Raw genomic sequence first — 16,893 nt, 5'->3', positions numbered from 1 at the left:
TTGTTACAAATGGAGTCCTCTCAAGTCTGAATGCCATCACTTACATGAACATTAATGATGATTCATGTGCCTGAAGAGGTTTCAGTAAGTGTTCTGCTTTGCCTTGTGATTTAACCAAGGTGGTGATAATCTTTAGTTGCCAGTAGCAGATACTGTAATATGAAAAATAGATGCATTGACAGTGGACGTGTATAGATGCATTGAGTATGGGCATTTTGTGTTGACAGTGAACATTTTTTTTCAGGTTTGAGCATGGTAGTTTTGATTTGAAAAAAAAGAAGATATCCTTCAAACCTAATCTGTATGCAGATCAGTTGTGTAAATCTAAGGTTTAGGTGACAGGTTTGTATAAAATGTCTGCTGTCTGACACATACAGTATAGTCCTTTATTGTGTGCTGGTGTATATGTGAATATTTAAGGCCCAGTCCTCCTTGTGCCATGTTTGCACTGTGTGATATTGTGTTATTGATGCAGGGACGTTAATATGTCCTCTAAACTGAGACAAATCCCTGCATTGTACCCGACACTGATTATGATCGCGATTGCAGTGTTGTAGCTGAAAAGTAGTGCGAGGAAATGGTCTTTTATGACGATGAGCTTTCAATAAATCCCCTTTGATTAATGATCTAATTATTTCATTACAGCAAAATGATGAAAAATTCCTTCCTCTCGATACAAATAAAACATGAGGCGTATTTTTTTTCTTCATTTTAATAAGACGAGTGAGTGCTCCTTGAATGTTTACACAACTAACATTATTACTGATGACATGAGGGCTATAAAATTGCTTTATTAATATGTTTTTTTTTTTTTTTACTACAGGTTAGCTACGAGAACGCAGGGACCGTGGAGTTTCTGGTGGACAAACACGGCAAACACTACTTCATTGAAGTGAACTCTCGACTCCAGGTTGAACACACGGTCACTGAAGAAATCACAGAGTAAGTAGCAGATGTTTACGTGTGTGGATGGGTTTCTGTGTGTGTGTTATCACCACAGACAGGGGTGCAGCTTCAAGATCGGATGGTTCCCACTCTGAAAAGTTGTTTAAGCAGACGGAGTGAAGGTTAGAGTTATAGAGGAGTTCTATGCAAAGCCAAGAAGACTTGAGGCTATTTTAAAGTATGTGAGACCGAAGGAAAAAAAGAAATTAGAAAGACAGAAATGCAGAGAAATGGACAGGGTGTGGAAGAAAGGGGGGGGGGGGTTGACAGAAGGCTGACGAGTACAAAGAGACGTGTTCAGGAGAGAGGCTGGGAAAGAGATGAGCGCCAGAACAGGTGGAATCAGTGAGGGGAGAAGCTGAAAGATGAGGTCAGAGAGGGCGAGAGACAATGGGAATGAAGGAGAGAGGTGAGAAAAAGAGAGAGGATAATGAAAGATATAAATAGCATTCCGCTCCACTGATGACCTGTGAGATTTACGCGGCTGAAACAACACAGATGGGACTCGTGCTTAATACACACACAAAACACACACCAAAAAAAAAAAAAGATCACATGGGTACAGGTATATAGGCCCCTCAGTCACACCCAGACCCATAAATCTGTTGAGCACTCAATAAGTGTAAACACAGACAAGCGCAATTACACTAATTCATATGGGATTGCCTGCATAATTAGCTCAATTAATGAATTAACCTCTCAGACTAACACATCAGTGCAACCAATACAGGAAATAGTGGGCAGGGAGAATTTTTGCTTAGAAACAAAATTATTTTCCTATGGCAACCCAACATGACTGAGAACTGTGTTAGCTGTATTCTCTCGCCGTCTGTATGCTCTTGTTTGGTTTCTTTCATCTCTACTGTCTTTTTTTTCTTTCTAATTTTCACCCAAAGCTCTTTGTTGAACTTGCTATATTTGCATTACGTCACAGTGAACTAAATCAGCTGAGTAAGTCCAAAAAACTCATCAGTAAACACTGAAGTCCTGTGATCATCAAATTTGGGAGCGTTGTAATTTAGATCAAGCCTTGTACATATTTATTTTTCCTTGCAGGGCTGTAGCTTTCCATGAGTTTCTGATTTATGTGAAGATATCCGCTTGCGTTTAATTTCAGTTCAAACGGTGTTGCGTTCACCCGCTCAATACATGCCTGATGTCCTGCTTCCTTTAGTTAAGGAAACATGTTACCAACTAAATTGTTGGTGCATTAAAGTCCCTTGACACTCTCAGTGCACCCCCACAGGTCACTTGGTTTGGCTGACTAGACATCTTCCATGGACTGTGTAGGCACACATAGATGTTTTTTAAACATCTGCATGGTTTATGTTGGGGTTTAACAAGTAAAGTTCAATTTGGCTATCAAAAATAATTAATAATTATCGAAGATAATTATTAATTATTAAAATGAATGGAACTTTGAATAAAGTCCACCTCGATTGGGGCACCACCTCGAAAAACCAGGAAAAGATAGCTGTTTTAATTGATTTAGTCTCATAAAAATACTAAACTATCAATTTGGAATTATGTTTTATAATTAATTTAATAATTACTACCAAAATTACCACATTGATAGCTAGCTGAAGGATTTTGGAGTTCTTGACAGTGTAGAAGTTGGCAGTGTTCACCCTTGTACAACATTAAAGGAGACAGCTAACATCAACTAAACTTAATGACTGCACAGTAACTACAACACATCACAACAATCAAACTCAATGAACATTAAAGCAAGTCAATACATTAACAGGGGTAAACCATGTATGCAGTAATGCTATGCTAATTACGCCCAGTTAGAGTTTGTTACCAGTCCTTAAAGGGGAGAAGAAGTGTCCTTGAGGTGAGCTGCTTGTTGTCAGCTTGAACCAAACCCTTTTCTCCAGCAAGAAAAGGGTTTGGTTCTGTGTCCTTGCTGTGGTTACAGGCTGGAGGATCCAGTTCCTGGCTAGTTAGCAGCTTGGTGCTAACTTTCTAGTGTGCTCCTGTTGCTCTGGAGCAACAGGAGCAATAGTGCAATAGATATTATATTAATAATAATACACTTTAGACATAAGGGTTTCATCTTTTAAGACATTTCAGTTGTTTTTCATCATAATTCACGTGTTGTAGTGCAGGAAAAAGGTGGGATATTAAACTACATGGTAAAGTGTCCGGAATTGCCTTCCTTTTGTAATACAAGCATTGAATGCAATGTCATATCTAATACATTTAAAAATGAAACAGGGCTAAAGTTGAGGATGAGGGACACTGAAGAACTCGGGCAATATCATACTAATATTTTCATCTAGTTGCAACTCACTGAGGATGTCATGCTGCATTATTTGTGAGAACTGAATGAAATGGAAAAAGATTAGACTCCACTTTGTGTACGGGTAGAAGTGTCTTTATATTCCGCCTTTGTGCCACAACGACCTCCACCTACCCTCCCTTTTGTTCTTCTTTGTATCTCCTCCTTCTCCATGTTCGCTTTTCTTTCATTGTGAGACAGTTTTTTCTTTACCTGCTTACACGCTCCCATTGACACACTATCAGCCGCACGCTTACTCTGCAGTGCTCCGCTCCCATCAGCAAGACAATAAGTTGATAGAAAGTCATTCTCATGTATTACAGATCCTCTCCTCCCCACTCCAGTCCTGCACCAGTTTGTCATATCCTCTTTGTCCTGCAGAGAGGACCTCATATCACCGAGGAAATTTGACGTTTTGGGCAATTGGGGTCATTTGAATTGGCAGGAGTGCAGTAATTACTTGAATCTGGGCAGCGTTCTGCATGAAACGGCCCATGTTGAAAGTTTCAGCTGTCACAAGCAACATTTTTCATTTGCACAGCTTTCATTTCAGGCTGAGGTTTAGCTCTAACCAGCGGCAGCCATCAAGTAGCTGATGGCTGGAAACAGAACAAGCCATTCCAACAGAAACCCACTGTGCATCAATCTAAATAGTAGAGGAAATGTTCTCATTACAAGGGAACAAGTATTACATTTGAGTGTGAATGACAAACGTGAGAACTGTGTTGAGTTTTACTGTATTTGAACATTACATCCATTAGTCTCTCACCTTTTTCCACTTCACTCAGCTGCACTCCCAATCTCTGAAGTGTGTGAGCACATTCATTCTTGTTTTCGGGTGTTTGAAGCCGACTGTGTTGCTAATAGACTTGTCAGCGAGGTATTTTTCATTTTGAGTTGTGAAACTCCCCTTTAAACTTGCCGTTTATTCCCCAACTCCCCCCACAGTCTTTCATCACTTCCATCTCTCCTGCCTAATTCCTTTTTCATCAGTCATTCCCCTCATTCCCCATTAGATATTTTTTTTAACTTTCTCTTTTTCCAACCTGGTTGCAGGTGAGCCTTGGCCTCTTCGTATTTATTATCCTTCTCTCTCTGTCTTTGTCATTTTATTTCATCCATCTTCTTGTGTGGCACGTTCAAAGATTCACTTTTATTTTTTTTTTGTATGTGTAGCTCCACTGGCTGTCAACGCTGGGAAGCCCATCATTAGTTTACAAAGTGTCTAACTGGATTCCAAATAGCCACCCAGCCTCTCCAGCTCTTCATCAACTTGCTTTTAATTCTTCACTTCCTGTTTCATTTTCTTAGTCCTGCTTTATTTGATTGACATTTGTTGTGTTGTGTGTTTGTTTTTTACTCCTTTTTACTTTAGGGTTAGTCTGCATACTAACACAATAAAATGTGGTGAACATGCTAAATGTTATACCTGCTAATCATCTGCATCTTCCCATTGTCATTTTGAGCATGACAAACACTGAATAGGTCAAAACTCCAGCAACATAGTTTATAGAACAATGTCATTGTTAGACTAACGCGTTTCGTCTTCTGGCCTTCATCGGGGTCATCACGGCTGTCAGCATGACAAACACTACCTCAGCGTTCACTACCCTTTTTTATATTTACCTCACCTTGACTGCTAAGTATCAGTAATAACATTGTATTGTTGTTCAGCTATTATGCTCTTGACAATGAGCACAACATCCTCACAGAGACGTTAGTGTGACTGTAGGCTGTTTGATCTCATTCACACCCGCTGACAATAACTTGGTGACTTGTGCAGGACTGAAAACACAAACTTTAGGACCTGACTTGGGACTTTTTAGTGCAGACCTGACACTTGCTGTGCTTGTGACTTGCAAAAAAAAAACAACTTTGTCCCACCTCTTCAAGACCTGATGACAGTGCAGGCAGACTTGAGGTTACCAGAAGCCTTTCCACCAGGTGGAAATGCAAATCGCTGTAATCAGATGTCATTATCCAAATCAGAAATCCAGCTACAGATTGCATGTTGGTACCACCTGCAAAGGGGCTCCTAGCCTTGTTTTCCTCTCAACTAGATGCTCTCAGGGACAGATTTACTCACTTTGATTTTGATTTTGCTGTGTGTGGGTGTGGTGTGTGTGTGTGCTTGGTATGTAGTTTGATCTAACTGTTACTAATAGGATGCTGTCTGTGGTGAGGGTCAATGTAACGCTCAGGTATCAAAGTCCCCTCTCTCTTTTTCTCTCTCCATAATCCATCCCTTCTTCTTCCCAGCCATTTATCTCATCCTTCAATCCTCCCTCAGGCTCTCGCCTTCATCTCTGTCCTCAGCTGACTCACCGTGTCCGTCTCTCACCCCTGTCCATCTCTCCACCCCCCCTTTCTCTCTTTCTTCCTTGCGCCATTGCCTCCTGTACCGTCTCCCTCTTTCCCTCCGCCATCCCGCCCTTTCAGCCCTGTCAGTTTTTCCCCCTGTGTGTCTACCTCTCACTCTGTCACTCCCATCACTCCTTCTCTCCCCCTGTCCGGCCCTCCCTCTCCTCCAGTCTCATTCCTCTCTCCTCCCTCTCATCCATCTCATCTTTGTCATTCTCTCCTCTCATTTACATTCATCTTCTCTTCTCCTCTTTTACCCCCTCCTTGACATCTGTCTATTCATTCATCTCTCCCCCTCTCTGTCCTTTACCTCACCTTTGCCTCATCCACTCTGTCTCACGCTTTACCTTCTCTTTGTCCCTTTATGAACTTGTCCCTCTCTTATCCTGCTGGCTTGTCACTCTCCACCTCCGTCTGTCTCTCTTGCTCCGTCCTTCATGTATTTGTACAGACGAAAGATGAAATGAAATCAAGTTGATTTCACTTTGAGGTATTTAAATCACATCTGCAAAGGCAGCTATGCAGGCTGCCATAAAGTTAAAGTCCTTGGTGTATTAGCTTTGATTAGTGCCTTTTGTCAGAAGCAAGGGGAGGATTCGCCATTACAATGAAAACAGAGATAGTGGATTTTTGGGTCTGATACATTCAGATTTTCATTTTATACCGAAACATAACCTATGCAAACTTTTTTTTTTTTCTTTACAAGTATCCTTTAAATGTGGTTATTCTGGCCAAGATGTGCAGCACATTTTGCAATTCGACAAACTACAGTATATAATGGCTGTACTGTTTCTAATTTCCTCCAAAGTAGAAGTCCAAAATTTTGGACCCTATTGAAAAGAACCCCAATACTCGCTGCACCATGATGCTTCAACAATTAATGAGCAGCATTGCTCAAAAACTGTAACAGTACAAGTCAGTATATGTTTTTTTTATTCCCCTTACAGCTCACCTGAGAAAACAAGCTCCAGAATCCAAACTGAATAGTAAAGCTAAACAGATTTTGAGTATGTAGTGTGTTTATACTGAAAAGTGGCAAAATATACTAGACTCAAAACGGTCAGTATGGATGCAAAAAAACAACTTTTGTCCAGTGTGCTGCTGATGTGCTGCACACTGCAGTACATCTTAATGGTAGTGTAGCAGCTCCAGGAACACCTTCTGAAAACAAAAGAATTCATTTGGCAATAGCATGGAAAAGTTGCAGTTTGACCTTTAATGGTGCAAGTTTTATAATGTCTAATTTCCTTTAGTATTAGATTGTTAGATATGATTTCTTGTATACCACCTGAGGAGGTATAATATAAAAGCTAGTGTACTGTATGTACAGTAGACGATATGTAAAACTGCAACACACTTTCCTCCTATGCTGATCTGAGTTGATAGCCAGTCTCTTCAGATCAGACATATTGACAGACAGAATGGAAACTTGTGGCTATACAGCTGATCACTGCTCAGTCTGGTTAAAATATAAAATTTGGACCTTGTCTGGTCTGTAATACCAGGACCTGAGGGTGTTTTCACACCATCGCATGGGTTTGCGTTGACCCATGAAGATCTCTGCTTCAATTATTTCTTCAGCATTGCGTGCTGCAATTTTTTTTTTTTTACTTTGCTCCAACATACCACCGCAAACTTCACACAAAATCATCTTGGCATTTATTTTTCTCTTTTCCATGTGTCCACCCACCTTTCCTCCTCTTCCTCTCCCCTGCCAGTGTTCCTCACACTCCCCCTCCACTGATAGCGCTCCTTCCTCCTCTGCTGCTGCTCGTCTTCGGTATTGCTTTGATTGTTATGTCATATCTCTCGCTTTTTGGTAGCTTGACAAGGTGGCATCTTTCTGACTGAGAAGGCATCCTCTTACTTTTCACTTCTTCTTTTGCTTCTCTCTCTGTCAGCGGTGGTAATGGGTGCGTGCACAAGTCATGGCGAGGAGGCGGAACACCACAATCTATAATCAGAATGAATGCACCCACGCACGCACGTACACACACACACGCTCATTCACAGAAGCATACAAAAGCACACCCCCGTATTCCAAAATTTTCATGTCCACAGGCCTCGACAAAGACACGCAGTTGCACAAAGGAAAAACATTGCACAGGAACATGATACGAGTACTTATTCATCTGTCTTCCTCTATTACGGAATTCCTGCACAATAGAGGCAATTCTGCCTGATGCGTCTGCTGAATGTGTATGCAACAGACAAAATGTGAGATACATGTAAGATATATTTTGTCTGTGAGGCATACCCTGTGTGTCTGAGGGGGAGATGCTTGTGTATGAGACTCTTGTCTGTCTGAAAGGCATAAGTGTGAGTGTTTTTTGTGTTTGTGGGAAGACCTCCTCTGCATTCAGCTCCAGCTCTGCCTTAGAACTTCTCCTCTCTCAAGGTTCAATTTGTCCATAATTTAGATGTAACCGATCTTTCCTTTGTGCGTCGAGTGTGTGTTTCAAAGTGGCAGCGTGCAATTCAGCTACTGTGTGTGTGAGCGCGCATGTTGCCATCAAGGGGCTTTGCACATTTTGTTAGATTGGTGGACAAGAGTCCTTTAGATCCTAAAGTGATGTAATTATACCCCCAGGCTCGTGCTGTGCTGTGCATCTGTGTGTTTGTGTTTGTGGGTGTGTGTGTGCGCGTGTGTGAATTTATGCTTAAAAGAGGGAGAGGGATTGTGTGTGCCCATTTGGATGAAGTAGCACAGGGAGAAAGTGTTTGGCCTGTAACATGGGGCCATCTTTGAATGTGCACGTGAGGAGGTCCAAACATTCAGATGTGACCCCTCCAGGAAATCTGAATAGTTAGAACTTAGTAACTTTAGTAACACGCCCCCCCCCCATCATGCTCCATCAATTCAAATCTCAGCGAACAATTTCTAGTCTTACACCTAACCTGAACCATGTCTCACCTTTATTACCATAGACTAACTGTTTGATTTATGGAGCTTTTTGTGAATGCAGTAAGCAGCAACTGTTAGGCTCAGTGTGGACAAAAAGTCCCTGAACGCTCCTGCAGCTTGTCTGGTTACTGCAGCCGTGCAGAATTCTGACTACTGACGAATACAAAAATGCTCACCAACTGCACATTATTGAATGCAGTCTGGTTTAATTTAATGCTTTATATGCTGACCTCCGAACTAAATTGACCTTCAGGTGATGTTTTTTTTATCAGAAGTTGAGTGTTGATTGTTATAAATACATACAGTATTGCACAGATGCAGCTCTGCTTCAGTTTTGGAGCTGAAAGCACTTTTTGAAATTGATGCACTTTTATTTTCTGGTCCTTGGTTTCTTATTAAAATGATCTTAAAAACCCTCTCTTTAAGAATTTTTGCACAGCATGTGCAACAAAAAACATCAAGTCAAGGTCCACTTGCTAGTGTTTTGGTCATCAGTGAACAGCCAAATAGCACTTAACAGTTCAAAGGTGGTGTCATTGTTTCTCGCAGTGAACAGCTGCTGCAAAGCTGCTCCCAGCTAACTGGCTACTGCAATGCAATGATTTTGCCAAGGGCAGCATCCTGACTCAGATTTTTGGGGGGGGGGTATCTCATCTCAATACTTCAGTCATGGTTTTGATTATGCATGGTGCAGGGTACTAGGCTACTAGCTTGTCTTGTCTTTAGCTTTCGAGGCTGGTGACTACCAAGACGAGGCTAGCGACCTGATCCGTAAATCCTGCCAAATCCACTACTGTTCTCTGAGATGAGAACCAAGCGAGATGGCTCCATTTCTATCACCAGCTCCAGAAAAACCGCTGTTTAATTCAGAATATTATTGGTAAAGATGTTTTGAAAACACGTTTTAAGGTCTTCTTGATGCTGTGTAATGAGGTATGACAAAGCAATCTAAGTGTAAAACTGCCCAACACTCGAACGATGACATGAGAGTAATGCAAATATCAGCATATTGTCCTGTTGAGGTTTTGGGGCATTTAACATGTTTATTTCTCCAAAGGGGGGCACATTTTTGATATATGTATACTACATACAGTGAATATGCCAATGTATGTCTCACACCTACAATATCAGCCTATAGATGTGATGTACATATAAGCCACCAAAATACTCACATTGCCAATGTTAGTTTGAGTAAACAAAGTGAGACAGACACTTCAGGACAACAGCTAGTGATATACGGGTTGGCTGACAGCCAAGTTCTACAAAACTTTTTTTCTCTGCCCTGGCAAACTGAACTAATGAACTTCCGTATCACCCAACGTGTTGCCAACAATATTTTTACGCAAGTGTTGTTTGAGTCATACTCCGAACCTGCATCTCATCAGTCTGCTTTCTGTCTGCCTCTTTTGCAGTCATTGTGCCTCAGTTTTATTTGCACGGATTTAGCTCATAATTTGACATCAAAATCCACATCTTCCAGCAAGCGTAAGCAGTGTGCCTGTAATACACACTCAATACAGCTCAGTATACATCTTACAGTGTTTGCTGGTATAGGATGCCAGTCACATGCTGAGCTATGATGGGCTGTGGGCAACTTATGTATTATATTTCAAATGAGAGCGACAAGACATGATTTACTAACATACCCAGTATTTGATATCTGCAATTGAATTTGACTGACAAGCACTTTTGAGGACGAGTAACTAAATTCTGCATTGAAGCCGTGCTATTTTGTGCAGCAGCTTTATTTCAGCATTTTCTTGTCAGTTTGTTTCCATTCTTGGCAGGAAAAGAAATGCTTCTGAAGCAGCTTTTAACCCACAAGAAAAGACAAGAGAACCTGTTCCACTGCAACATGGTAATAAATAACGTGTTCCCGTAGACAGTCAGCATAGTATTGAGAAGAAAATCTCTAAGGTCATTAAACAAACTGCAACAAATCCATCATAAAGACGCAGGCTGACTGGTCGATGCGCGTTTTAAAACAAAAATCCAATAGCAGATATCACAGTATATTGACAGACTAATGGCAGACTTAACTGGGATCTGCATTTAAACCTCAGCAGCAATAAAACAGTCCTCAAGTCCAGACAATAAAACCTGTTCATGCATGCTTGTGTTGAATGTGATTAAATGTCACATTTGAATCATTTCCAGTTCAGGGCTTTGCATAGACAGTCAGTATTGATCACTTTAACAGTGCAATATTGATTGCGAAGTGCTAATATTATTAAATGAACTGCATATTATCCATCATAGTGAAGTGAAGACTGAGCACATTGGATGCGTTGTATATCATTTTTGTCCCACATTGAAATCTGCTGCAGTGTTCAGTGAAGTGAGGAATAAAATTTGGACTTGATATTATCTAATACTTCATCTTTAGTAGGGATTTTCTTCTCTATTTAAGAAAAAAAATGCCATCATTACATCCTTGGTATGAGGCAAGTGAAGAACACGCAAAGTAATATTTCCGTTTGGAAATGAGAAAGAGAGAGAGAGAGAGAGAGAGGCAGTGCTTTAGAGAGATGTCTTCATTGCATTTAGCTGTAAATACAGCAACTAGATGAGCAGATGAAGAGGCTGCCACGAAGTGTGGTGTTTTTAGAAGTGCTGCGACAAGGTTGTGATGGTATCTGAAACAGAAAACCAGAACAGTCCCTTGCTTTTATTGCTATTATTTTGACAATTTTGAGAAGAGTGTTTGTGAATAAATTTTGTTGTGTGCCAGAGGAACCGAGTTAGCATTGGGCTTTATCACTTTCGGTATGTGTGCTCGAGAGAGAGTGCATCGCCCATTTTCTTGCTCCTTTACTCCGCAGATACGTGTGCGTGCGCATGCATTGATATGCCAGCGCTTGAGAGAAAATGTGTGTGCTGCACCTGGTTATTTGTCTGTTTAGGCTAGCTAATTAGTCTTAAATGACCACCCTCCATCTTCATCAAGCTGCGAAAGAGTGACAGAGGGAGCGGGAGTGAGAGAGGCAGAAAGAAACGATGCCTCGCATTAATTGACAGAGGGGCTGACAAACGAGGGCTGGAAATGGAGAGAGAGAAGGGACATGAGGTGAATTAAAAGAAGAGTGGAGTGACCCAGAGCTGCTGTAGGAATAAAACACCAGCCTGCATTGGTTAGATATGTTTGATTCTGAATTAATATAATTCAGTGTGAGAAAGTTTTCCCTGATACACCTTTTCACCATCCTTCAATTTGTCATTGAGCCTCTTTCTTTTATTCCACACCATCTTTCTTTCTGTTCCTTTCTTTCATCCTTTAGTTCCCTCTTTGTTGAACGTTGGATGTAGCAGCCAGCATCCCCTGCACTCCGCTCTCGCTTTGATTTCCTTTTTTTTTTTCCTTTTGAACGTGGGAGTCGGAGGAGTTGCTGCCACATCAGCAATTATCCCTCCTCTCCCTCACCAGTTTTCCCGACCCTCTCATGCTTGGTCGTGGTTCTTGGCACAGCAATATATGAAAAGATGTTCAGGGAAAGGTCAGCTCGGTATCATTATGCACTTGTTTACAATTAACATGCAAATTTTAGTTTCACGCTTGTTTGTAAAAGTGCCCACCAGCTTCTCTCTCTCCCTCCTTTCCCTCCTTCCTACCATCCTCTCTTCCTCCACTTGGTGAAGACGTTTTTTTTCATTGTGCTGTCCCTGCACCTCCCTCTTTCATTACTTTCTTCCTCTGCTTATCCTCTCTTAACCTCTCCTCCTGCTCTCTTCTCCCTTGGTCTTTATATCTATCTATTTTTGCCCGAATATGTTATTCCACCGTCCTCCTTCCTCCTCCTCCTCCCTGTGTGCTCCTGTCCATCTTCCTGTCTGTCTTCCTGAACGCCACGAGGAAACGCAGACAGCAATAAACAGTCCTCTCTTTCTCCCCTGGCCACACACAGGGTGACAAGGAAATACTGCTGAGCTGCATAGATGACATGCCTGGACGCTTTGTAATAAGCTAAATAATAGTTAGAATAATAGCAAATGTGTGTGTTTGAGTAAATTGTGTGTGAAATGGTGATTACCTAAATCAGCCTTTACATTACAATATGCTTTGATGTTTGTGTCAAAATTCAGATGAGTGCATATGTGTAAGCACTGCAGTATACAACTGAATCCAGCTTTTGAGATTCAGTTATTTTGTGTAGCTTGTTTGTGTGTGTTACAGTGTACACCTAAGCATTCTGTATGTGCGTGTGTGCATACACTCGGAGGAGTTTTGTTTGGTTTTGTGAGCACGTCATAAAATAATTTTAAGGTGATTATAATTGTGCAGTGAAGCGTACAGTGAGTGATTGAGAAGTAAGCAGATGAATAAGAATGAGGGATGTAACAGTGTGTGTATGTGTATGTGCGTGCGCGTCTGTCCTGACACCAGGGGAGAATCTAATTTGTGTGTGTGTGAGGGGAAGAGAGCGTGAGTGTTGAGGCTATTTATGATAATGGGAAGGATGCTTATCATGATTATAATCATAGCCGTCATTGTTTTTGGTTGTATGAAATGTTTTTGTCTGCACGCGGCTGAACTTGACTGTCTTCTAACATGAAGGCCTTTTTAATGACATTTTAGACATTTACTGGACTGTACAATTATAAGCAGATAACGATAATTATTTGTCATTTATGAATGGAGATAATTGTTGGTAGTCATTAGCAGTGAAGCAATGAGGAGATGCAAGAAAGAGCAGAATACAAAGCTCTACAAAACAATGTAGCTGGTTTAACTTAAAACACAATGTTTGTGTTTTTGTAATTCCCCTTTATTTAAAGGCTGTTGGCCGTCACTGCTTCAGTCACTGTAGTTAGGCGTTAATTTTCAGAATAAGTTAAGCTGCTCAGAAAGCCACCAATTTGCATGTGAGGGGTATTTAATATGCGCTAGGACATCTTTGCTTTGTTCTTTTAATGTGTTATTATCTAAGTTTAGCATCGTAGCATGCTAACATTTGCTAATTAGCACTTAGCAGGAAACACAGCTGAGGGGAATTAGCTTTGCAGGTATTTGGTAATAAACCTACACACACCCGCTTTAAGTCCTGAAAGATGATATTTCAGCTTGCATACACAAAATTGTTTGGGGGCTTTGCAGAAACCTGGTAAGGCAGCAGATCATCGACAGTAGAGGCTTAGGGGCCATGAATTTGTGTCAAAATATATGTTTTCAGTTTCAACTATCTGTGATGGACATCAGAGGTACTGGTCTGCCTGGAAAGTGAGTGTTTATATCATGTCTGTTTGTTCAGATTTGACTAAGTGTGACTGTGAGAAGAAGTATTGGACTATTGATGAAAACTTTTTCAAAGGATTAATCACCTGCAGTGTCAAGTTCCATATTGCACCTGAGGAACATAACAATGGCTCAATACATCAGCTCACATTCCTCATGTTTTTTTGGTCTTGCCCCTCCCCATGTGTAGACAGCAGTAATAATGTTATAGAGGGTATTTCTATGGTGGTGACCTTTTCTGTTATGGTTTTATATGAATTACTGTCTGTCTCTTGTGCCACCACACTTTCCTCTTCACGTGTGACAGGACTGCACACCCCTACAAGTGCAACACCATTTAAACCCAAGGCTGGAATTAATGAAATCCTAATTTGCATGAATTAGCATGACCTAAATGATAAATTAAACTGTAATTTCCATACGTTCCGTCCAGTAATCCCCTTTGGATTCCTCCTAAGCCTTTTCTGCAGGCTTGGAGCTTCTGAGCCAAGTCGTATCAAAGACTTGATGAAAACTAGAGGATTCAGCATCAAAAGGTAGTGGATCATGGGTAAGGCCCTGGGACAGACATGCATTTGGGGATAGCACACAGTGTGTGTGTGTGTGTGTGTGTGTGGGGGGGGGGTTACATCAGTCTTCTCCCAAGCTGAAAACAGAAGTGTCTCCTGCTTTTTTTTTTTTTTCTTAGCCTCAAATGTCAAGACTGCCTCCAAAGAGGCGCAGAAGCTGCTTGGATCTGGCTGAAGACTCACTAATGAAGACGTCGGTCTCATCTCTGACTTGATTGTGCAGTCATGATCCACAAGGGATTTGTCGAGCACCAATCCACTTTGCATGACATACTGTACAGTCGATCCACCGAAGCCTGCAAAAAGGTGCTGGAGCGTTGTCTGTGTGAAGCGCGGGTCATGTTTGTCAATATTATTGTCACTCCCCACACACCAGCTTGCAGACTGGATACCAGGCGCCACTGCTTGCATTCAAATGATTCAGGAGCCTGTTAGTGAGAGAGCTGTGAGTTGAATATAATGTGGTGAAATGACAGATGAAATCCCTCCCAGCTAGACGTAAAAGGAAGCTTTGCTGCTTTGCTGGGCTGTCTTGCACGCAGCATGCTTACCTATTGGTGTATCACGCTGGGAACCCTGTCGAGAAGATCATTTTATTTAAAACGGCTTGCTCATAAATTCTCATGTGCCTCTCTATCTTCCTGCCTGGGTTGAGAGAGAGACTTCTCAAGTGATAACCCCAAGTACACATATACATTCATACATCAAAGACACAACTACAGTCTGCTTAGAGCTTTGGGTTTAATTAGGATGGTTTCCTGCTGGGGTTTGGTATATGGAGAGGAAGACCCAGTGACTCTCTCCCTGCTGTGGCACACTCCTACAGTTATGTTGCATGGTTCATTTGTCTAAAACCTGTAAATGAAACTTCCCACAGTGAGTATAGCTGTAGATTGTTTGTGTGTGTCTATTTGATGAGCCTCTGCTTGTGTACAGCATAATAGTTTGTCTACATGTGTAAGTAATCATTTGCACAAGTCCCTGAATGCATCAGTGTGTGTGCAAGCATGTTTCGATGAAGCATACATCCCTCTGTCTGCAAATACTTGTGCAGAATTACTGAGAAATCATCTGTAGAAGTGGAGGTCAACAATGTATTACATGTGATATGGCTGGGGATATTTTAGGTTTAGTTATTCTTGGTAAATCCCAGTAAAGCCCAAAGCTAATGATGGATTGATCCTAACAAGCAATGCTTGTTAGTAGAATCAACAGTATTTGAACACAACAGTGAGCCATGCTATTGTACAGGCTGACTTGTTACTTCATTACGATGCTGCAGTTTTTTCAGAGTCAATCCCATGTACACTGTCCTCCTGCGATGAAATACTCCCTAGAATAACTGATGTGCATTAATCCACAAAAGAAAATAGTCCCCAGCAGTCGGACCCAATGGGGCCACAACCAGGATTGGGAATAGTTGTTCATGGTATTTTCTTGTGATTTGTTCAGAATGATAAAAATAAAAAGAATATATATATGTATATATATCCTATCTTTTGGACCAGTTCCTCCACAGAAAGGCACACATTCAGTATTTACAGAAACATTTTGTCCATATTTCAGATTGATGGCTTTGCATTTTGCAATTACAAATGTGTAATTGCGGACCATTGTTGTTACAAGGGCTTTACAAATGAACTTGACTTGTGTTTAATTGGTTTCCTTCAGTGCTACCCTGGGTCATGAAAATGAGAGTGCTTTGTTCTTTTGAAAATAGCTTTAAAAGGAGTTTCCATGTTAAGCCGACATCTCTCTTACCAATTTTTCATGTTTCTCCCCTTGTGCCCATCCTCCTCTTTCCTCGCTCTTTATTCTTTTTCTTCTACATTGCCCTGGTCTGTATCTTTCATGTGTCGTCTTTCCTCCTCCTCTTTACTTTAGTGAATTCAGTTTAATTTGTCAGAGCAGAAACATCGTCATACAAATACTGGGCACACACACAGCAAAATTATCTCGACTTATCTGTAGCAAGGCTGAATTGAGTTATCTCTTTGCCTATTTACTGTTAGTTTCTGTGTTTTGTTTCCCTCACAGTCTTCCTCTCTGTTAACTTGTGTACTTATGCTTCCCTCAATATTTCTTCTTTCCTCTGCACTGCAGCCTTCATTCTTCTTTTTCATGTTGTATTTATTGCATACAATTTTTTTTTCTCCCCGCTGTACTCCCTCCTCATTGTTGCCTCCATTTTATTCTGCCACAGCTCATAATTTACACTTATCATGTTATCTGGGCTGGTCTATGACTCATATGCTTGTGTCATTGAATGCGTATGCAGGGTGTGTATCTGTGTGTGGTGTGTTTTTTCTATATATATATATCACACATTAACAGGCATGTTCATGTGTTATATATGCACTGCTTGTTGGATATCTTTGTGTGCATGTGTGCTAGATGTGCAGTGTGTCTGCTGATGCATCTTTAACTACATGTGTACTCGTGTGTGTGGATGCACAAATCTGTGTGTGTCTGTGTATGTGTGTCTATTTTTGTGTGGGCTTATGTTTCTCGCTTCCCTCTGTCTTTCTCTCTATTTGTGACTTCCACTGTGCAATTTTCCGAGTGAGAGAACTTGGATTGCATTTTATCAAGGCCTATA

At 41.1% G+C, this 16,893-nt stretch overlaps 1 protein-coding gene across 1 annotated transcript in view; it reads left to right on the top strand.

The window, feature by feature from the left end:
• LOC139222527 (pyruvate carboxylase, mitochondrial-like) overlaps nucleotides 1-16,893 on the top strand; it is a 274,531-nt gene that overhangs the window by 53,925 nt on the left and 203,713 nt on the right. The window contains exon 10 of the mRNA XM_070854310.1: nucleotides 824-942. Within this exon, the coding sequence (XP_070710411.1) occupies nucleotides 824-942 (119 nt within the window). The remainder of the gene's footprint in view (nucleotides 1-823; nucleotides 943-16,893) is intronic.

Source organism: Pempheris klunzingeri, chromosome 23, assembly GCF_042242105.1.
Source record: "Pempheris klunzingeri isolate RE-2024b chromosome 23, fPemKlu1.hap1, whole genome shotgun sequence".
NCBI lineage: Eukaryota > Metazoa > Chordata > Actinopteri > Acropomatiformes > Pempheridae > Pempheris > Pempheris klunzingeri.
Note: the sequence above shows the minus strand (reverse complement) of the source record. Positions and strands in the feature narration are given on the sequence as shown.